This window comes from Aythya fuligula, chromosome 3 (genome assembly GCF_009819795.1).
Source record: "Aythya fuligula isolate bAytFul2 chromosome 3, bAytFul2.pri, whole genome shotgun sequence".
Classification (NCBI taxonomy): Eukaryota; Metazoa; Chordata; class Aves; order Anseriformes; family Anatidae; genus Aythya; species Aythya fuligula.
In genome coordinates this window covers 32,369,836-32,391,498 of record NC_045561.1, presented here as the reverse complement: position 1 = coordinate 32,391,498, position 21,663 = coordinate 32,369,836, and the positions used below count along the sequence as shown (strand labels likewise).

Below are 21,663 nucleotides of genomic sequence, written 5' to 3'. Positions count from 1 at the left end.
AGTCATTGGAAGCTCCTGGAGGGAATTTAAATTATCGCAGACAGCACAAAAATAGTTTGTCTTCGGGAGCTGAAATGGCAAAGGTGTAATAAATCCAGGCGGCATCGTAAAACTTTTCCTGAAGGCTTCAGGTTAGCTGTGAAGCCCCAGATGCCCTCCTATCATCAAATTCTGCCACCACAGCCTAACAAAGGGGAAACCACTCTTCACACACACACACATGAATTAAATAAATAAACAAACCCTATAAAGCCCTTCAGCTCCTAAGAGACAAAAGGAGTCTGCTTGCATTCTGTAGATATGACGTATGTTACATTTATATTTTTATACGTATGCACACATACTAAATAGAAATATATGAGTAACGTTTTAACAAAACACATCTTACAATTAATTTTTCCACCCCCCACCACGCCGGGCAGGCATTTGAGCTCCAAGGGGAGCTCTGCCATCCGATGCTCTCCCTCGGCTGCTGTACCCTCACAGATTCCCCGCACCCACCCCCATTCCCCGAGTAAATTGCCTTCCACTGCAGAGAAGCACTCCTGCTATTCCATTACGGGTATTCACCAGCAGGGCAAGAGCCCCTAATTTAGCCCCGCACGGGCCTTCTGCAAACTGCTAATCCCCACTACGCAGCTGTTTTTCAGATGCACGGGAATGAGCAAACCGTAAACGATTTATGGCGCGTGGCAGGAAGACTCCTGGCTCCCTGCGTAGGCGGGGTTTTGGGACAAGATCATGCTTGGACTAATGTTTATATTGCAAGTTGTCAGTCGGGCAGTAAATCATCTCCGGAGCTGCAGAGCAGCACAGTTCTCTCCATCCAGCCAGAGCCTTGACGACGCTGCGCCCTCTTACAGCCATTTCAGACTCACCTAGGACCCTATTACAGAGGCATCATTACAGGAGGGAAAAACAGATACACTCACAAGTAGGTTCTACAGAAATTATGCTGTCTGGCCTGGCTGACTTGCTTCCAGGAGTCAATCCAACCTGGCATGAGAAGTGTTCCCAAAATTACACTCCCTGCTAGCCCTAGAAGAAAGAGGATTGAGCCCTACGCAGACATCTAGTAACACACTGTATTTGCTAGCAAAATGCAGTTAGCTGTGAAAATCCCTCTCAAAATTTTCACTTCCCAGTATTTGCTTAACCATAGCGCAAGCAATGCCTAGAAACTCAGTTCTAGAAGTTCAAATAGTTTGCACACTTCAGCGCATGAGATGCTTTCTACTCAGAAAAACAAAGGTAGGAAGTGAACTTGAAGTCCATTCTAAGGAAGGTTACTTAAAGCAACTCTAATTTAAACAACTATCCTGCCATTTTCCATTACCTTTCCCCCATTTGACAGTCAAACGGAAGGGGGAAGAACCCTTAAATAAATAAGGAAAAAGCAATAAATAAGATATATCAAAAAAAAAAACACAACAATGAAAATCAGAATAGTAGAATCAACTGCAATCACTTTTCACTCATCTGAGATTAACCAGATTTCAAATCACCTCCCCAGAATATTTTTAACTTCCCCATCAAGCAGCAGCAGAGCCCTCGCTAATGAACAGCAAAGCTGCAGGATGAAATCTGATTTAGGAGACAATGAAGCAAGGTGTCTTTGGGAACTGCACAGAGCTTCTGCAGCGAGACATTCCTGGGTCTGAACAGTTACCTTGTGTAGCACACACTAAAATAATGGTCGAAAATCTCACTGCCACAGTAATTATCTAATTATTGTCTTGGGAAAATAGCTTGTATTCTTTTGAAACAAATGCTATGAAGTAAAAACTCGCCTAAGGCTTTTTATGAGCCTAAGTATAATTCCCCAATAGTTAGAGAAACTACCTCATCTGTCGCTTGATTTCAGAACCATTCACATGAGCGTTACCTGAACGCAGCTGGGTAACTGAGACTTTAAGCGCAGGAGAACGGAAATCCACAGTTAGGATTTGTACACTGCCAAAAGCAGCTTTATTGCACAGACAAAATACAAATACAGAACTCAACCCAAGACCCAAGAGTCACTGTGGACTCTCAGTTCTGAATTTGCTGACCCCTAGAAATCAGAAACGTGAGCCAGTTCTCTCTTGCCACTAGCAGCAGGTCAGAACGAACCTCTGCACCTAAAAACCAGCCCAACCTGTGCAGAAAAAAAACCTTAAAACCTTACTTCCCGACCCTGAACCATTTCACTTTTTAATCGTTATTCTCTCAGTACCACACAACCTTTGTGAGAGCCAGTAACCCTTCACTCACAGCACTTACACCTGCCACAGGAGGGTTACGTTGTGCCCTGGAGCACACGCTGTTCCAGACCAGCCCATAAGGAGGGTACCCACACACAGATCTCTGCGTTTGAAAGACCTGCTCCTAGCTCTGAAAATCCTCCCGGTCTGCAATTATCTCCAGGAGTTCCCCTTGCATTTAGGCAGAGATTACAAACACCCTCTTACATGTATCTCCATACAACTGCCACTGACCTTTATCAGCAAATCGAATGCGTGCCTGTGTGATCCTCTTGATCCTCAACATGGACTGGACAAGACTGCAGGACACAGGCTGTGTTTTCCCGAAATTGAGGCTTGCACTACAACATACTGGATCTCACCTGAATAGCCTTAAAGCCTCCTGCCAGCCACCTTAAGGGCTAAAGTCCACTACGGGACTGTAACGTGGAAAGGCCAAACTCCACACGCACTCTTCCCGCTTAGAAGCGAAGGTGGGGAGCACAAATTGCTTCGTCTCACACCTGGAGTAAAGAGACAGCACTTACCTGCCTTCGCATTCACAAATAAGACAGTCCTCACCTACAGACTGCATGACCTTTCCAAGCAGCCCACTCTCCACCAGCTTAAAATCCTCAACTACCAGCCCGAACCAGAGCAGCTGGGGTCCCTTTTTCTAGATGTGTCACAAAAGGAAAGGTCATTAGGCAAATAAAATAGTAAGCAAGTGGGATTCAATACCTTGCCTCTGACACAAGCCAGTACTCAGTGGTTTAGAAGATAAAGCAAGAAGCCTGAGTGGACAATTACGGAACGATTTGTCCCTTTCCCTAACCTTTGCCTGTTGGAGATTGGGTTATGTCTGAAAAATATGCCTTCTGAAACAAGTTCTTTAGCGAGAGCAAGTCTGAACATTTCCACTTGTATAAATGCTTGATCTCTCCTGAATCCCGCTCGGCGCTTAGCCTCAGCGCTATTATGTGGTAGCGAATTTCCACAGATTAGACATCATGTGAAAATACTTTAAAATCATTACTCAGTTTGATGCCTATCAGTTTTACCGAATTGCATTCACCTCAACTGAAGAGCACATTCCAGTTCCTTCACCTCTGCGCAGCAGTCTTCCTCAAACTTGGCAGCCAGCGCCGCTGAAAAGCGGAGGAAACCGAGCCCACCCAAGTGATGCTTATCCTGCATTCCAGCTGCTGCAGTGCTGCTCTCCCTCCTGCACGGCCTTCCACGCTGTCTCCTTCCTAAGCACTGCTCCCACGAGGACAGCAGAGAGGGTGGCTCTTGGCACTCTGACTAGGAGACAGCCTGCGAGCCGCTTGCTGCTCTCCGCCTGAGCGTGTTAGCAATGAGACCATAAACATCCGGGCAACAAAGGGAATAATTGCCTAGTCCGGAACAAAACTAGGGGGCACAAAAGACAAAAGATTAATTAAAGTCGTAAAGATTCGGCCAGATAAAGCATTACAAGCCGTGGAAACAGGAAACAGCTCCTGGGAAGGGAAAAAAGGGGTCTCAGAGGGGCTACTTGCCTTAAAGATGTGGCCTGACTTAGACTCCCCAGCAATTTCATCGTGCTACAGCACTTGCAGGCCAGTGGAACATGCAGGAGTCTACTTCATTTTGAAGTCAGCTCTGCACACTAGGTTATCTTAAAAGGTAAGATGGGGTGGGAATTTTGCAACCGAAAAAATGAAGAGTGAGGAACAGGAATGATCTGAACACATTCACACCATCTCTGGCATCTCTGTTAAACCTCACAGTTTAACATTCTGGCCATCATTCCCCTCCAACCTGCTGTAAAGGTACTTCAGTTTTAAAAAGCAACATTCTTCCTACCTCTGTTCCAGACCCAGCCAGTCTAGAGTTCGGAAAAAGCCCTCAGGTAGGGGAACTGGCAGAGAAACGTGATAGACAGTTTCTTGCCTAAGGCATTAGCCCTATTTGCATAGATTATGCACACAGTTCCTTTGCACTCCTATGTAAAACGGGTATTAGAACCATATTTTTCCAGTTGCTAGTTACTTGAAATACACACCTGGCACAACCACACAAGGTGTCACTCACAAAGGGGACATCTTCCCAAACAAAGCTTTCACGCTAGGAGAGCTTCAGGACCTTAAATTACTCACAAAGGATCAACCAAGTCCAACAGCCAAGGAAGTTTGCTCCATTCATTATGCAAATGCCTGTTCCTGACAACAATGGTCAAAAGAGGAGAGAGGAGTAGAAAACATATCAACTACAATCTTCGTTTCTTAGTGGAGGAATCCTGCCCTCAATCAGTATCACGTGCAGGCTCATTTGAGACTCCTCCACGTAGCATTTCTCCCAGCAACAAGAAAAGCAGACAAAGTACACCATTATTCTTGTCACACTGCGCTGTAAAATTTGGCTCTTGCTAACAAGGACGCAAGATGGTTATTTGTTATGACCTAACCTCCAGAATTATTTATTGGGACTAGGCTGTAGATGTGGCGACAAGTGGAATTTTCAGGGTCCAGTTTTCAGTAGATCCTTCATAAAACGTAGAAGATGTTTCAGCAGGGTAGGGAGCTCATCTTTGGAAAAATCATAACCTTCCAGGACTCACAAACATCAGGTATATGTCAAACAACTGCCAAAAAATACAGTCACCTCTTACTGAATCTTGCTTATTTTGCTACTGTTGAAACAGTTAGGCATGCTTTACCTTTTTAAAAGCACTTTCTGCACCACATCATCCTCCACAAATCCCTTCTCCAAGCCAGCTCTGGTACTGTTCACACCAGCACTGACATCCATCATCCTGCCCACCTTTACATCTCCTGCTCTGGAACAAAAAGGGGCAGACTCGCAAAGGACTACTCCTCTTTCGAAGGTATAGTTTACTTCGTGCTCTCCCAAAATACCATGCCACATGGTTGTACTTAGAGTGGTTGGGGAAGATAAGAATACAGGATTTGAAAGCTGCAAAGCAAGTGACTTATCAGCAGCCAACAAACTACTTGAAACACTGAAAAAGAATGTAAGGTCATCTTTGGTTCAAAAAGCTGTTTTGAAGAGTCAACAGGTCTTTGCTTGCAACACATCCCCTCCTGACCCAATGTCCTGTTAATATTAAAGATGAAGATAGTCATAGGTTACACTTTTGAACCCCGCCGGCCCTTCTGAAATGCATTCCCACAACTTCAAGAGCACTGGGTGCCTGGTGAGAAGCAGAGCTTCTGATTACCGCAGATAGGACCTGCTAGCTTAAGTGTTGATGTAACATCTAGAAGCTGAAAAGCACTGGACGCAAAGCACTGTCGGGACACACATTTTCTGCAGTGATCCACTAAAAGCGGAGAAAAGATGAAGGAGTTGTATTAAAGTGATTTGATAAGTAAAAGGGATGGAAAATGTAAAGGACCAAGCTGTTACCTGCCAGCAGCACACCCGTGCCGTCATCGGATTGGTTAAATATGGGTACAAAACAAAACGTGGTTAAAGAAATAACCCAACAGAACAGAGGATCACTAGAATTACCTAACTCTGACACCGCAGCAATTGATCTTCACCGCAGCAAGATCTTCAGAAGAGCGATCAGGATATCACCGTGACTCTGGCTCAGGCCTCCTATAATTATGCAGAGAATACAGCTACATCAGCTTCTTTAGATCTCACGTAAAGAGCACTAATCTAAACCTTTAATTGAAGTTTTCCTCCAAGGGACTCTTACTGGAGCCTTCAGGGTTACTCCCATTTCATTTGCATCCCTGACCTTTGCAGCATGTTAGGCTTGTGTCGGCTGAATGGAGAGAGCACCTTAGAGAGGGCCTGGTTGTCGAGTATGCGGTTCCATAGTGTCGAAAAAATTCAAGCAGAGGGATGAAAGCACAGCCTGACTTGGCCTCAGCTCACTCCTGGCTGTCTTACCTGCTGTCTGATGCTTCAGCGACGCATTGCCTCCTCTCACGTGGGCCCTTTATCCCAGCTGTTTCTCTGAATCTGTAAGACACAGACCAACACGTCTGAAAACCTTCCTCTGGCACCCGACCGTTCCCACCTGGCGGACGATTCTTTCCGGTGGACAACCTCCGCCTGGCGTACCTCAGATCCTGGGGGCTCCCAGCTTCAAACCCCAAATGATGCTTACCAATGCCATGTCCTGCACCCCAAACTGCATCCCCAAGCCCCAAACTGCACCGCCAGCCCCCAACCTCACCTCCAGCCCCCAAACTCCATCTCCAAACCCCAAACTTCACCTTCAACCTCCAAACCTCACCCCCAAGCCCCCAACCACCAGCACTCTGCCCCTTCCTCCACCCCGTGCTGAGGGCGTTGAACTCAGATCCGGACGCACCTCGCTCCCTTTCGCTCAGCTTTTATTTTTATTTTTATTTTTTTTAACATTTCCAGGGGCTGCCCCGGGTGAACCTCCCCCCCCCTCCTCGCCCCGTCTGTCCCCCACACCGAGCCGGGCGATGCGGGAAGCCCCCCACACCGCCACCCCCCTGCCCTCCCCTTACCTCCTACACCCCCAAAACCTCCCCCCAGGCTCCTCCTGCTCCTTCCACGCCCTCTCAGCCCCCTCCCCAGCCGCCCCCGTGCCCCGGCCCGGCCCTGCCCCGAGCTTTGCCCCCGCTTCAGCCCCGGTCCCCCCCCCTCCCCCCGGCTCACGGCTTCAGGCCGCCATCTTGGCGCGGGGCAGGCCGGGTAAGCCGGCGGAATCCCCACGCCGCGCCGCGGCCGCGTCATCTCCGCGGAGGGAGGGGGGGGGGGAGGGGCCCCGACCCTGAAATGGCGGCGGGGCGGGAGCGGGGGGAGGAGGGAGGGATGGGCGCTGTGGGGTTAGGGGGGTGTAGGCGGCTTTTTTCTGCGGTGGAGGCATCGGCACCCTGACAAACTGTTACATGTGGGGCTCCCCGTTCCAGCTGTGCCCGTAAATCTCGCAGATGAGGCGAGCCAGCTCGGGAAATAACGCCAAGGGATGTGGCACCCAAGTGGTCCCACAAGCCGTGTGCCTTCACACCGAAAGTTGTCAGGGCTGAGGCGCCTTCATGGGTATTTAGGGACATGGGGTGGTTACACAGCTATTCCTTCAGCTCCCCTTCATGGCATGACTCTTGCTGAGGAAGGATCCAGCCCCTGCTCTTTGCCTGACTTGCCACATTGCTTTCCACAGCAGCCCTAGAGTGCCTTGCAGGTTGCCTTTAAGGTGATGCAGTCACTGCACCTCACAGCAGGGCTTGAGAAGGGGCAGCCCAACTCTTGGGATATGTGGGGAGAAGAAACGGGAGGACTACAGGAAAAAATATTACAGGTTTCAATGGAGTTAAGAGTGTGGGGGCGCTCAGGACCCCAGGATGGGCTCGCAATAACTACAGATGAATTGCCCTCTTTAGGTCTTTGCCAGCCAGGGCAATTTACTGGGAGCCAACATCCAGAATTGCAGCTTCCTCTGCTTGTTGTGTGCCTCAGTCGCTGAGAAACACCCTGACGCTTTGGGGCACATCACAGGGAAGTCAGCTCACCCTCTGCTCCCTTCCCTGTTGCTCTTTCTTTCACTAACAGTTGATAACCACATGGTAGTTCATTGAGCCAAGCCCAGAGGAAATTTGCATAGCTGAGAGAAGTCCTGGCAGCATTTGGATGATATTCCCAAATGTATAACGTTTCCAAGGCTTTCATGTGCGCATCCAGGTAGTAAAAGGCTCACGGTGCTGCAAACTGGACCCAAGCATTCTCTTCTCCTACACAATAACAGGCAGGTGCTTGGCAGGACCCTGCTTCCATGACCTTGGGAATATTGTGCAAAAACGTCTGCTCTGCACCCAGCAAGTGCCGTCTGCACCATGCCACACGTCAGCCAGGGATATTTCAAGAAAGCCTTCAATACTTGTGCCCCCATAAATTCTCCGAATCCTCCCTGTGCCGGAGTCAGATAACAAGCAGAAGGACAATGGCTCCAAGAATCCAGGCTGCCCATCTGCTCTCCACTTCCAGATTCTTGCTTCCACCGCGCCAGCTGATGAAATTTTCATAGCTGATGAGGTTTCTCGTTTCCAATGGGCCTTGCTGCCTTGGAGCATTCACAGTTGTGGTCTGTTCAGGTTTCCGTGGGTGCGCTCTGATGGCAGCAATGATTAGAGTCCTTTGGTTTCTTTTGGTGAGCTCTCAGAGTAGGATCAGAGAATCACAGAGGACCTGTGAAGAGGATCTTCAAGCATTTATGAGTTTAGGTGAAATAAGCCCCATGGGAAGGTGGTCTCAGCATTTAATGCTTCTGTTAAACTCAGCTCTTCTCAAAATCAGATCCCAAGGTCACACAGCCAAAGGGAGACAGAAACTGTGCAGTCACCTGCTCTAGGCACTAAAAAAACCCTTCCTCACATCCATAAGTCCTCGATTGCCAATTCCTCTCTCCCTCTCTCTCTCTTCACACACATCCACCCTGCCTTTTCCTGTATCCGGAATGGCTGTGAGCTGGACTTACCACTGCCCTGAGCCCAGAGATGTGACATGATGCGGAAGCATGACGTTGTGTTACATTATATTCATTTATATAACACCATGAATGCCAAAGTGCTGCTCCCTGCTAGAGCCAGTTGCTCGCTAAAGCCTCTGAAGTTCAATTAACAAGCACCAGGTAATCTAACACTTGACTCCCAATAATCCCTTTATTTTAAGGGGCCTCTGGCGGATGCTAAAGCTCTCAGCAAACAATCCTGGAAGTACATTTAGATTCTCTCAAATACCAGCTGAATTTATGACCCTTAATGAAGAGCAGAGAGGAATCTCTTCAAAATACTTTCCAACTGGCAGCACTTTATATAGACGCCTGTAACTGTATAAAAGGAACCCCTTGCGGGCAGGTGCCACCCCGTGGAGGGACAAATGCCTCTGATGTGCCTACAGGCTTGGCTGAAGAAGTTAGACACCAGAAATAATGTTTCCCCACCAGAAGAAGGCAGTGCAGGCTTGGTCCTCTCAAGTTCCCCACTGACCTAGGTCAAGCTGGGAGGACAAGGGTGCTGGACCAGCCTTTGGTGATATCTGCCTGAGAGACGCATGAAGTCCCATTTCCTTCTTGGATGCTGCAGTCAAGAAGGGACTCTCAGGACACGCTCATCTCCTCCTCTGTGACTCCAGCCACCTGAGGAGGCTGTGCAGAGGATTCCCCACGAGCCCTCAGCTGGGAAGCCCTCAGAGGCAGAAGAGGTTTCATGGACAGGCTGAGCCCACCAAAACAAAACAAAACAAAACAAAGAAAGAAAACCAAGACATAAGGGAGCACAGCTTGCAGTGGGATGTGCCAGTACAAGAGGAGCCCAGCACCCAAACTTAGCAGCACCTCAGGAACAATAAGAACATTAAATGCAGGCAGCCTGGGACAGCCCAACGTGTCTCTGGAGGCAGATTTGGACAGCCAAACACACCCTGCCAGCATGTCTGGAGCATGCACCTACCAAAGCAAGACAGCCCACCAGAAAACCAGCTGCTGACAGTACCCAGGTGCATAACTCAATCCATCCTGCTGCATAACAGCAGGGGCTGGGGCTCAATTGTAGTGTGTGTGCCACTCTCCAAAAACACCTGGAGTTTTTTCGTGGGCAAACACTTTGCTGTCAGGATCCCCAGCAGCAATGGCTGAAGAACAGAACTGTGCTGACCAAACCCAAGCAAAAATTAAGTTTTTCTCATGGGACTGCCTCGAGGCATCCATGTTGGTTGGGATGTAATTGTGCCAGGCACTGTACGGAAAGACAAGCAGACACAATATTCTGCCCCCGAGGCCTGAATCTCTTCAATTTCTCTCAAGTCATCTCTGAGCGTACAGGATGGAGGATGAAGGCAGAGGCAGAGAGCAATGACAGCAGAGCCCCAGCACAGGATGGTGGCTCCTGCACAGTGCCCTCATGGTGTTTGAGCAGAGAGGGACGCACAGCACGTGCTGGTACTTCACATGCACATTGTGGCACCTTTTCCTGACCTGTTCACATGGCAGATATCCCGCTCATCAACCCTTCCTTACCATTGCCGCCATATTTTGTGTGGTTTGAAGTACATCTGCACGAAAATAAAAAATAAAATAAATAGATCTCAGTGACCCCTACTGGCCAGTTCTAACCAGCCATTAAAAAGCGTGGTGGTTGCTCATTCTGCCTCTTGCCCTGGGGCTCCTTCTGGCCTCAGTGGCTGGGCTGTGGCAGCCCCCTCGCCCCTCTGCTCTCCGCTCTCCCCAGTGACCAGGTGCCTCCACCTCATACCCTAGGGGGCTTGGTGGCTCTGCAAGGGACCAGTTACAGGGCTGCGACCTTGTGGGGGTGATTCTGACAGAAAAGAGCTGCTTCCCAGCCGCGACCCATGGCACAGTTGCCATTGCTCCCCGGGGTGAGCTCTCTGCATCTTCTCCTCCCCTCCTCGCCCACCTCCCGCAGCGGCCTCGCCTCGCCCCACCAACGCTGTTTGCAAAGCCTTCGCCCCAAGGGCTGCCAGTGCCAGCATGGGTGTACCCTGCAGTGGAGGCTTGAAGAGCAGCCATCCTTCCCTGCCAGGGATTCTGCCTGGAGAATGAGGGGGGAGAAATGGTGCCCGTGCCCGAGGGCTGCTCGAGTGCATGGCAAAACCCTCTCTGGAAGGAGAGGCTGGTGTCAGCCTCAGACAGAGACTCTAGGGGCTCTGAATCCGTTCCCCTCTGTCAAAACTTGTTGAGCTCGTCATGCTAATAAAGCGTTTGAAATGAACAGGGTTACAAGTATGCGGAGGGGAAAAGGGGGGGATGTCTCAGGCGAGCCTGCGCGGAGGTGGCAGAGGGCTGCGGCCCAGAGCCGGGGCGTGGGGCAGATCCCTCGCCCGCACACGAAGGATGAAGGACATGGACGTGACAGGGTGCCAGGGGGGCACAAAGTGGGGTGCATGAGCCAGGGGAAAGGAGGCGATCCTGCAGCCCTCGCTGGCCTCTGAGGGCAGGTCGGGGACTGGTGGGCTGTTTCGGGAGGAGGCACGTGGCTGCGTGCTGCCTCTCAAGGAGGCTTTCTGCACGCCTGGCTCGCTTCTCCAGCTCCAAGAGCCCTCTTTTTGTGAAGCGTGCGGCGCTGCCTTCCCCGCGCAGCTCTCCTTGTTTATGGGGACGGGTCCAGGCAGGCCGGGGAGGAATTACCTTTCCCTAGGACACACTTGGTGCTTGGCTGAGCACACCGCTTCCCTGCTCCACGAGAGAGAGACGTTGAAGGCCAAGGAGACAGTCAGTCTGCAATTAGCCTCCCCCTCCAACCATCGTCCACATCCCCTGGGGCTGGCAATTATGGACTCCCCTCCCTTGCACCCCGGGTTCAAGGCTTTTTAAGCACGGGCCCGGAGCTTCGTGAAATGACCTTGAAATTCCCTGCTCCAGCCCCTCCTGCCAGGTTTCGCTGCAGAGACGGAGATGCGCCAAGCTCTGTAAATACCCAGGAGCAAGCTCCGAGACGAGCGCTGAGGAAGCTCAAAGCGTTTGCTTCAAGAGGCTCCCATTAAACGTTCGCGTGCCTGCTCCCGGTGAGATGAGGGAGGTTTTACTGCTGGAGCTGCCAGCTGGAAAGAGGATGGGAGACGGGCACGGCTGGAGGTGGGCTTCAAGGCACCTCGTGGTGCGTGCCAGCCAGGAGAAGGCCTGGCAGATGTCCTCTGCCAGCCTCTCCTCCCTACCCCGGTCCTCTCCGACCTCCCCTGGCAGCAGGAGGTGGAGTGGGAGAAGGGGCACAAGTCCCGAGGGCTGGGCACTCTCGTGCGAGTGACTGTCACACACACACACACAGAGGGAAGCCAAAAAGCACAGGGCAAAACAAGATCCTGCACAACAAAGCCATGGGGTTTTTTTTTGAAGGGGGATGACTCAGTTTGGTGAGTGGTGAGGGCTTTTCTCCAGCCACCCTCCGCGTACACCTATCTCCTTCCCCTCCCCTTCGAGTCTGTTTGAAGTTAATTAGCCAAATCTTTTTATGTTGATTTTTTTCTCTTTCCTGGTGGCTCTGTCCTGTCTCGGATGGAAATACACAGGCTGTACCTAAGAAATCCATATCTCACGATAACATTTGACTTGAGCTTACTTTTCCACCCCTGCCAGCAGGTTTGGAGGCCGGCGGGTCCTGAGCTCAGGTCCACGACAATCGGCACACGCTGTCCTGGATGTGGAGGATCTGGCTTGCTGGAGACAGCCAGACCGTAGCTTGCCTTAAACTGCACCCGTGCAGGACACAGATCCCTCTCGGGGAGCAGCCCTGAAGGTGAAGGACTCCCCGCAGGTGGCTCAGGGCTGAGAAGAAGCAGCGAGAGGCTCGGGGGGAGGCTGAGGCTTGGCTCTGAGTGCTGGGAATTGCCTCACTGGAGCATCTCATCGCACCACTGGAGCAGCCAAAGTCCAAGCCCCTTGGCTGTGGTGATGGGAAATGTCCTTTGGGTGCCTCCTCGTGTCCCCGGTGTCCTTCTTCTCCCAGGGCCGGGTCCTCCTGGCTCAGGGGAAGGTGCACTCTCTGCAAAATTGCTGAAGGAGCTGCCCTGATGGAAAGCTGCTCCCTGCCCACAGCCTAGAGGGTTTCTAGCTCTTCGGGGCTCATTACTCTTTATTTTCATTGTCTCTAGAAATGCCCTGTCATTTTGGAGAGTCTACTGTCTCAGCAGGCCGCCAAGGATGCGAATGAAAAAAAAAAAAAGACACGCTGAGCCTCAGCAGTGTTCCCAGGGACTTCAGGGTCACGGGGAATGTGACACTGGGCTTGGGCGACATTCCTGGAGGCTTTGGGGAAACACAAAATACGTCCCGGGGTGGTTACCCTCACTGCAGCGCTGAAACAGAGGAGGGTGAATCCCGGGGCAGTTCCCAGGGGCCGAGGCACCCCTTGCAAAGCCACCAGGGCCGAGGGAATCGGATACTTCCCTTCCCGGTGCCGTTCCTGATGGAGAGACCTAGGAGACCTAGGAAGGTCTGAAGGGCTTTTGGAGCCAAAAAGAGAGAACCTGGGCAGGGTGGGACAGGATGGCTTCACCAAGACCACGGGTAGGCCTCTTCTGCATCGTTCCCCAGATGATAGATCACTGAAATGGCCAAAAATTGCCAGGGATGAGCCAGGAGCTTCTCCACCCTCGACCTTCACCCCCCTCTGTCGCCCGCCCCCTCCGCATCCCCGCTGCAGGCGCAAACACCTACTGCCCATGGAAGCTATTTCTAAGCAATCCCGGGCATCTGGGGAATGGGGCTGCGGACAAATATCGGGGCAGGCGCGCGCGGTGAGCGCGCACACACACACACAGAGACATCCCCGCAGCCCCCGTGCTGCCGCAGAGTCAAATATAGACCTTGAGGAAGGGGGAACAATGGCCGGGGTTGGGTTTCACTCAGGGCTGCGGGGCCAGCGAGCTGCTGATGTTTGTTGTGGGCCGGGGTGGGATGGGAAAAGCCAGGGGGGTGGGATGGGGGAGAACATTTGGTTTAACCCCGAGCCCCCGGGGTTGGTGGCGTGTGGCGGGTGGGCATACGGAGGAGAGGGTGACCCCGAGCCCAGCATCCTCGCCCCTGATGTCCAGCTGCCTCCAAGGCACAGGTTGCAAACGCTGGAGGAAAGGCGAGGGCTTCCAGCCAGCGCTGACAGGTGATTTTTCCATCTCGGTGGACATGGCAAACTGTGGGGAGCTGGAGTGGGGTGGCAAAGGGCTGGCTGGAATCTGGTTCGGGACAGCCAGGACCTTTGAATATGGCAGAGTAATGCGGGAAGGCCATGCAGGGTGAGGAGCAGCGCGGGCAGCTGTCCTTCCCAAGGTTTGGTGGCCCTCTGCATGGCTTCGTCTTAGCGTCGGGGCATTGGTGACCACAGCTTGCGAGTGGCAGCAGGAGAAGCATTGGGGGTGGCTCTCGTTTGTTGGGGTGGCTGCCCCAAGCTGCCCCCTGAAGGCCTGGGGGACATCTTCTGGGGGACATCTTCTGGGGACAGCTTCTGGGGGACAGTTTTGCTCCTCTTGGGCCATTGGCTCCCTCTGAGGAGCTCAGCATTGAGGCCTGGCCTGTGCTGCATGTGGGGGGTACGTGGGGTATGTGGGGAGTGTGTGGGGTGTGTGTGGGGCGTTTGTGGGGTTTGTGTGTGGTGTGTGTGGGGTGTGTGTGGGGTTTGTGTGAGGTGTGTGAGGTGTGCGTTGTGTGCGTGTGGGATTTGTGTGAGGTGTGTGGGTTGCGTGGGTTGTGTGGGGTGTATGTGGGGTGTGTGGGGTGCATGGGATGTGTGTGGGATATGTGGGGGTGTTTGTGGGGTTTATGTGGGGTGTGTGTGAGGTGCGTGGGGTTTGTGTGAGGTGCATGGGGTTTGTGTGGGGTGTATGTGGGGCGTGTGTGGGGTTTGTGTGGGGTGTGTGTGAGGTGTGTGGGGTTTGCATGAGGTGTGTGGGGTGTGTGAGGTGTGCGTGGGGAGCGAGTGGGGTGTGTGTGAGGTGTGTGGGATGCGTGGAGTGGATGTGGGGTGTTGGGGGGGTGTATGTGAGGTGTGTGGAGTGTGCGTGGGGTGCGTGGGGTTTGTGAGGGGCGTGTGTGGGGTTTGTGTGGGGTTTGTGTGAGGTGCGTGGAGTTTGCGTGGGGCATGTGTGAGGTTTGTGTGGGGTGCGTGAGGTTTGTGTGGGATTTGTGTGAGGTGCGTGGAGGTTGCGTGGGCTGTGTGTGGGGTTTGTGCGGGGTGCGTGGGGTGCGTGAGGTGTGCGTGGGGCGTGTGCGGGGTGCGTGTGGGGTTTGTGTGAGGTGTGCGGGGTGCGTGGGGCGTGCGTGGGGCGCGTGTGGGGTGCGTGGGGTGTGCGTGGCGGGCATCCCGCGTGTGCCCCCCCCCCCGGCGGCGGCGGCGGCGGCGACAACAGCGGCAGCAGGGCAGGGGTGAGCAGCTCCCGGTCTGGCTGGGCTGGATATGGGGGGGGGGCCGCCTGCGGTGTGTGGCTGCGGGAGGCGGGGGCCGTCCCGGGGCGGGAGGGATGTGCAGGCACACGCAGCCGCTGGCAGGCGGCCGGGGCGCACGGCGGCGGCGGCGGCGGGCGGAGCGGAGGGGAGCGGAGCGGAGGGGCACACGCGGCAGCTCCCTCTCTCCCTCCCTCCCTCCCTCCCTCCCTCCGCAGCCCCGCGCCTCCCCAGCCCCGCCGCCGCCGCTGCCGCCGCCGCCGCCGCCGAGCCGGGCATGGCCGCCCCCCGCCGCCGCCGCCGCCTCGCCCCGCGATAGCCGCCGCCGGGAGCCGAGGTGAGCAGCCCCGGGGAGGGGGTCCCCGGCCATAAGGGAGGAAGGGGGAGCATCCCTGCGCCCCGAGGCCGAGCCCGCTCGCACCCCTATGGGGCTCCTGCACGCCCCCCAGGGTGCCCCCAGCATCGCCCCATGGGAAGGGGGCTCGGCGATGCCCTGTGGTTGAGCTCCCGGCTGCTCGGCCATCGGCCCTAAATTATTTCCTAAGTTTCCGAGGCGTTCCTTCAGCCTCCCCCGAAACGCAGCAGCTGCTGGCCGCTGCCCGGCATTTTGGGGCCGGCAGCGCTGGGGCAAGGGGAGAGCGCGGAGCCGGGGGGGATGCGGTGATCCCTGCCCGCATTTGGCTGGGGCAGTGAGGATTAAATCCCGCAGCCCCCCGGGAAATGCCGCCTCCTTTGTGGGTGGTGGCTTGTGTGCATGCAAGAGGCTTGGAGCAGCATCGCTGCTTTGGGTTCAGCGGGCTATTTGGTGTGGTCCAGGTGGGTCAAGCCGCTAGCGGGGACCCCGACACCTCTTCCTGCCATGGATGTGTACGCGTGTGGTGGTGGTGGTGGCAGTGGGGGGACATCTCTCCGAATCTGAGCAGTCTCTGGTGTAGCAATCGACCCGACACAACCTCCCCTGGCTTCGGGGTATGGCTGAGAGCGGCGTGGCCCCTGCCCATCGCACCCACGCAGCTGGATGGAGCCTGCTCCCTGCCCGCGCCGCGCTCCTGGCGGGGTGCTCAGACCCCTCCCATCTCATTATAGTAATATCCTTATGATATCACCCTTCGAATTTCCTGCCCTGAACAACCCCAGCAGGCTGGGAGGGAGCGAAGCATTTTTGGAAAGTCTTTTCACGCGACTTCGAGGGCAGGAGGCGGCCGGGAAATAAACGGGTGCGGGAGCGCCGGGCTCGGGGGGCTCTCTGCAGGACGGCCGAGGGAAAGGACTGCGCCCAGCCAGGCTGCGTGCTCGCCTCCGCAGCCCCGGGGACGTTTCCCCCGGTGCTATTTGGCTAGATTTACCCTGGCCCCTTGCGTCTAATTGAGGCAGAAGGAGCTTCGCCTCTTAGCCGTCGGCTTATCGGGTTTTTCTCGCTGCAGCCCAGCAAGCAGGCAGCAAACCTTTGCAAAGCAGCCCAGGCTCCGTAGAAACACTTGGCCCATCTATCCCTTTGACTGCACACAGGAGGATGGGTGCAGAGCAGGGACCTTGATTAACAAGATGCCCACGTCCCCCTGATCCAGAGAGGGAAGGTGAAGGTCCCCGCAGCTGCGCGGGGGTGCAAGAGGCTTTGCTCCCTGGAGAGGGGCGGTGTAGCAGCCTCAGCGCTGGGCGTTTGCCTCCTGCTCTCCCACACACGCGTGTTAAAAGGCTTTTTGGTTCTCAGTGCTCCAGCGTTGCCGTAGAGGAAGGAGCCTGGAAGGACAGAGAGGAGTGCGGTGACAAGTCCATGCAAAGCTGGATGTTTCAGCTCAAAACTCCCAGGTAGTGGAGAGGAAGGGATGCGTGAAGCGAGGCTGCGGTGCGAGCCGGGGGGCTTCCCTGAGCTTGCTCTTCTGACCTCTGTAGGTGTTCATCTCGGTGGGGCCACGCTGACCATGCTCAGGAGCTTCTGTCTCCAGCTCATGTCCTTGCTTTGGATCCTCTTGGCGCATCACCAGCTCGCCCAAGGTGAGTCTCTGGGCCCGTCTCCCTTCTATCCGTCTTCCCAAACCCGTCCTTAGCATGGCTGAAGTCTCCTCAGTTCACCACGCAAACGGGGGTGGCAGTGGCTGAGCAGGCTGGTGGCGAGGTCCCCCTGCTCCTTGGAGAGGCAGGGCAAGGGGCAGAGCGAAGATCCCGAACCCGAGTGGCTTCATCCTGGATGCCGTGAGGCAAAATCCCCTCCTGAAGATTAGCCTGCCCTCCCCCAGCTCCGGATAAGTGCTGAGTTCCCAAAGCCATCTGCCAGGAGGGCGGTGGTGGCTGCAGGCTGGACGCTGCTGGCTTGGTTTGAGAGGTTTTTCCTCGTGTGAGGAGAGGCTCGGTCAGGGGAGAGTGGCCATCTCCTCGGCCTGGGCTCCTGCAGGAACCTCTGAGCAGGTGACGGGGCAGAGGGGAAGGTGGGGATGGAAGTGGACACCAGCAGGAGGGAGCAGGCCAGTGCCGAGCACGGCGAGGCCACGGCTCAGTTACAGCTCCTTGACGGCGGCCTTTAAATAAATAAATCATCAGAACTGGATACCCGCACGAGCAGAACTTAACCTCTGCCCCCCGCCCCCTGCCTTGCAGGTGATGACTGCAGCGAGCGCTGCAACCTGGCCCACGGCTGCTGCGACCAGGATGGGAAGTGCAGGTACGTCCCTGGGCCCCCAGCCCGGCTGCTCCCCGGTGCTCCCAGTGGGGGACAAGCAGCCTCAGGCTGGCTTTTTTAGCGTCTGGTACCACCTCCTCTCAGCTCTGCTTCCACAGAGATGCCCTCTTTTTCTTACCTCGCTCCCCTTGGAGTTGGTAGGGCGAGGGAAAGCTGCTGAGGCACCACGGCTTTGCTTTGCCACCAGCCACGGCCACCTCAGCGCCCACCTGGGGCCGGAGGGCTCGCTGTGTCCTGCAGGGCTTGGTTTTCCCATCACGCTGCCCCCATAAGCCCGTGTCTTGCAGCTGGATTACGGCTGCGTTTAGATGAAAAATGATGGAAATTACAACACACAGGGATGCAGCGGGACGGGAGGTTCCTGGGGACCTCTCGTCCCATTTCTTGCCCCGTCCCCCAGGTGTGATCCGGGCTGGGAGGGCGAGCACTGCGAGGAGTGCGTGCGCATGCCGGGGTGCCTCCACGGGACCTGCCACCAGCCCTGGCAGTGCATCTGTCACAGCGGCTGGGCCGGCAAGTTCTGCGACAAAGGTGAGTCCCGGGCTGGATGTGACACCGGGAGGGGACACCGCAGGGGACAGAGGGTTTACCTGAGCCCATCCCCTGTGCTGCGCCTTGGCTGAAGGGCTGTGGTTGAAGCCCAGCACGCCCTGCATGGACAGGAGGGCTGGCACAGCTCACAGCCACCCCGACCATGGGCTGGGCATGAGATGGGATGTCCCCGTGTCCCCTGGCTGTCCCTGTCGGCGCGGTGAGAGCTGTGTGACGTGGGCCAGCCTCCGGAAACGTAGCGGATGAACTCGCTGCCTTTCCCACGCCACGGCTGGGTTTGGGCAGCACCTCCAGCTTCCCCCGGGGCTTCCTGCTGCGGAGGAGTCCCATCATCCGGCCCCACGGCCTCCGTGCCACTGCCGTGGGTCTGTGCTCACCCCCTGGCTGACACATGGCACAGTTTGTAAGGCTGCACTTCTGTTGCTGCCGGTGCCTGCTGGAAGGGAGGAGGGAGAAACTGCGGCCAGTCCCCATCCCGCTGGGTCTGGTGGTGTGGGAACTGAGCTCGGCCACCCTGACCCCATTTCTCACTCATTCCACTTTTTCCTTTCCCCTCAGACATACACATCTGCGAGCACCAGTCCCCGTGCCAGAACGGGGCTCAGTGCATCTATGACCGAGACGGGGACTACTCCTGCCTGTGTCCTGAGGGCTTCCACGGGAAGGACTGCGAGATGAAGGCAGGGCCGTGCGAGAAGGCAGGGTGAGACACAGCAGCCGGGGCACAAGATCACGGTCACACACTGCCGAGCAGCAGCCCGGCTTGGCTCCTTACCCGTGGATTTCCACGTGCTAATGGAGTTCAGCCAAACCCATCGTTAGCTTGGCGCGCTGTGGTCCGAGCAGCCTCCCGTCCCTCGTCCTCTCTCGGGGAACGGCCAGCACCGTGCTGGCTCCGTCAGCGCCGTTCCCCTCCTGAGGGCAGGGGGAAGAGCTCTGCTGCTGAGCCGTGACCTGTCCTTGCTGTCCCCACACAGGTCTCCGTGCAAGAACGGGGGGCAGTGTCAAGACGAGAACGGCTTTGCCAGCAACTTCACCTGCCGCTGCCTCGCCGGCTTCGTGGGGGCTCTCTGCGAGCACGACGTGGACGACTGCCTGATGCGCCCCTGCGCCAACGGTGCCACCTGCCACGACGGCGTCAACCGCTTCTCCTGCCAGTGCCAGCTGGGCTTCGAGGGGCGCTTCTGCACCATCAACATCAACGACTGCGCCAGCCAGCCCTGCAAGAACGGGGCCAAGTGCTACGACCGCGTCAACGACTACGACTGCTTGTGTCCCGACCGCTTCACCGGCAAAACCTGCGAGGTCTCCGTCCCCGAGCCCACCTGGGCTCCCCCCTTCCAGCCCGCGAACCAGGAGGGCGGCGGGGTGATGCGGAGCACCACCAGCCAGCCGCCCGGGGTGACGCAGCCCGAGCCCGGCAGGACCGCGGTCACGGGGCGGCGCGTGGCCAACCAGAGCGAGAAAGCGCCGGGGGGAGGGTTGCTGAAAATCTCCGTGAAGGAGGTGGTGACCCAGAGGGACTCCGGGCTGAGCGAAGCCCAGCTGGTGACGGTGCTGGTGTTCGGGGTGCTGACGGCGCTGCTGGTCCTCGTCACCGTCCTGCTCATCCTGAGGAACTGGCAGCGGGGCCGGCAGAGGTCGAACTGGTGCCAAAGCCCTTCGCAGGCTGCCAGGAAGCTCCAGGACCAGGAGTGCCAGGTGGGCATGCTCAACACCGTCCTGATCGAGCCCAGGAAGACGACGGAGCTGTGAGCTGCGAGGACCCTGAGCCAGGCCCCGGCAGGTCGTCGTGCTGGCAGACCCCTCGGACTGCCCCCCCGGGCAGGGCAGCTCTTCTGGTGCAAACTGGGGCAGCGAGCGCCTCGACGAAACCCCAGGGCGCCGAGCACGGCGCGACGCGTCCGAGCCACCTCCGCCCGGCCGGCGCGACCCACGGGAATCGAGGCAGGGCCACGTGGGGCCAGCCCCGCGAGGGAGCGGCACCGGCAGCGCCCCGACGTGAGCTCTCGGAGGAGGAAGACGCGGCCGTCCCACAGACGTCTTCTGCCAGGCCCTTCGCAGCTCCTCCCTGGGACTCCTGGAAGCGGCTCCGGGGATCATTTCGGGTCTGCTCCTGCTCTTTTCCTGCCGTGTGACGGACGCCCCCTCCTCCTGCTGTCAGCCTTGGCGTTGCAAACGCGTTCCCAACCTTCCTCCTGATGATCCGTGGGGTCTTCTCCCCCCACGTACCGAGCCGTCCTTGCTGGCCTGGACGCAAACCACAAAGCTTGCCCAGCACACGCTTCTGCTTCGCTGTTTGCTGACGGGGAGGAGCACAGCCTGCTCCCCTCGGGGCCGAGCTGGTCCTTCTCACGTGCCCCCGCAGGTGAAACTGGCGATGGATGAGGCTGGGGACGTGCTGGGGCTGGGTTAGGAGCAGTACAAGAGCCAGACCCTCGTTTCCCCTGCCAGCACTAACCTGGATCCAGCCACTGCAGCGCTTCCTGACACAAAACAGGCCTGTGACGAGCCGGGGATGACTGTAGGAAGCAGACAGAGCGCTGCCTTCCCCGCCCCTGCTGAAGCACAGCTGAGGGGCAGCAGATTGCCGGGGCACTTCGTCCGTGTCCCAGCCCTGCTCTGCCTTTTCTGGTTCGCTGCGCAGCAGCCAGCGCCTCCCTGCCAGGATTTGCTGTGCCTCTTCGTGGGAACGGGGCATTAAGCAGTGGATTTCTTGCAAACAAAGCAAAACAGAACAAAAAAAAACCCTACTACTGGGCCTGTAGGGTTGCAGAGCGGAGTTGAAGGTGATGCGCAGAGAGAGTGGAGAGAGGAGTGAGCGCTCAGCCAGGAGGGAGACCTGGGAGAAGGGACTGGGGCTGCATCAGAAAGATTATTTTTTTAATACATGGATGGATGATGTACCTTTATCAAATAAAACAAATACAAGCCCAGCAGCAGTGTACTGGAGAATCATGAAGTAATTTAGGTTGAAGGAACCTCTGGGCATCATTTCCGATCAGATCAGGTTGCTTTTGAGTACCCCCATCACTGCCTTCAGAAGCACGAACCCAGATCATGGGGCAGGGCTTGTTCTGCCCCATGCTCTGGCCCAAGCCCCCACAACATTTTCGCTGCCTGGAAGCCCTTGGCTTCTCTGCCCTGGCACTGTGCTGCTGGGAGAGCTCCGGGGACCTTCCCAGGGTCTCTTTGACCTCGATGCCTCCAAAAATCGGAGACTGCTTGGCTCGGGAAGCCAAGGTTATCAGGGGCACTGAGCAAAGGGGGGACCTGGGCCGCAGGGGGTGGGGATGGCTCCTGTGGGATGCCTGAGAGGAAGGAGAGGGATCCTG

General features: G+C 56.0%; 2 protein-coding genes across 6 annotated transcripts in view; one reads left to right on the top strand and one right to left on the bottom strand.

Annotated features, from left to right (window-relative positions):
- TJAP1 (tight junction associated protein 1) overlaps positions 1-6,925 on the bottom strand; it is a 33,781-nt gene extending 26,856 nt beyond the window's left edge. For 2 of the 5 annotated variants that reach the window (XM_032185851.1, XM_032185857.1), the window contains exons 1-3: positions 6,873-6,925; positions 6,129-6,200; positions 5,739-5,828 (exon numbers count right to left, since the gene is read on the bottom strand). The gene's annotated coding sequence lies outside the window, so the exon portion shown is untranslated. The other 3 variants (XM_032185853.1, XM_032185852.1, XM_032185856.1) reach the window with 3 other exon arrangements.
- A 6,920-nt stretch (positions 6,926-13,845) lies between these two features.
- Positions 13,846-21,244, top strand: DLK2 (delta like non-canonical Notch ligand 2). The gene is made up of 7 exons (XM_032183797.1): positions 13,846-13,932; positions 16,830-16,908; positions 16,993-17,094; positions 17,695-17,758; positions 18,177-18,307; positions 18,887-19,031; positions 19,306-21,244. The coding sequence occupies exons 1-7, from the start codon at positions 13,846-13,848 to the stop codon at positions 20,081-20,083; spliced, it is 1,386 nt and encodes a 461-aa protein (XP_032039688.1). The 3' UTR covers positions 20,084-21,244.
- The last annotated feature ends 419 nt before the right edge of the window (positions 21,245-21,663 follow it).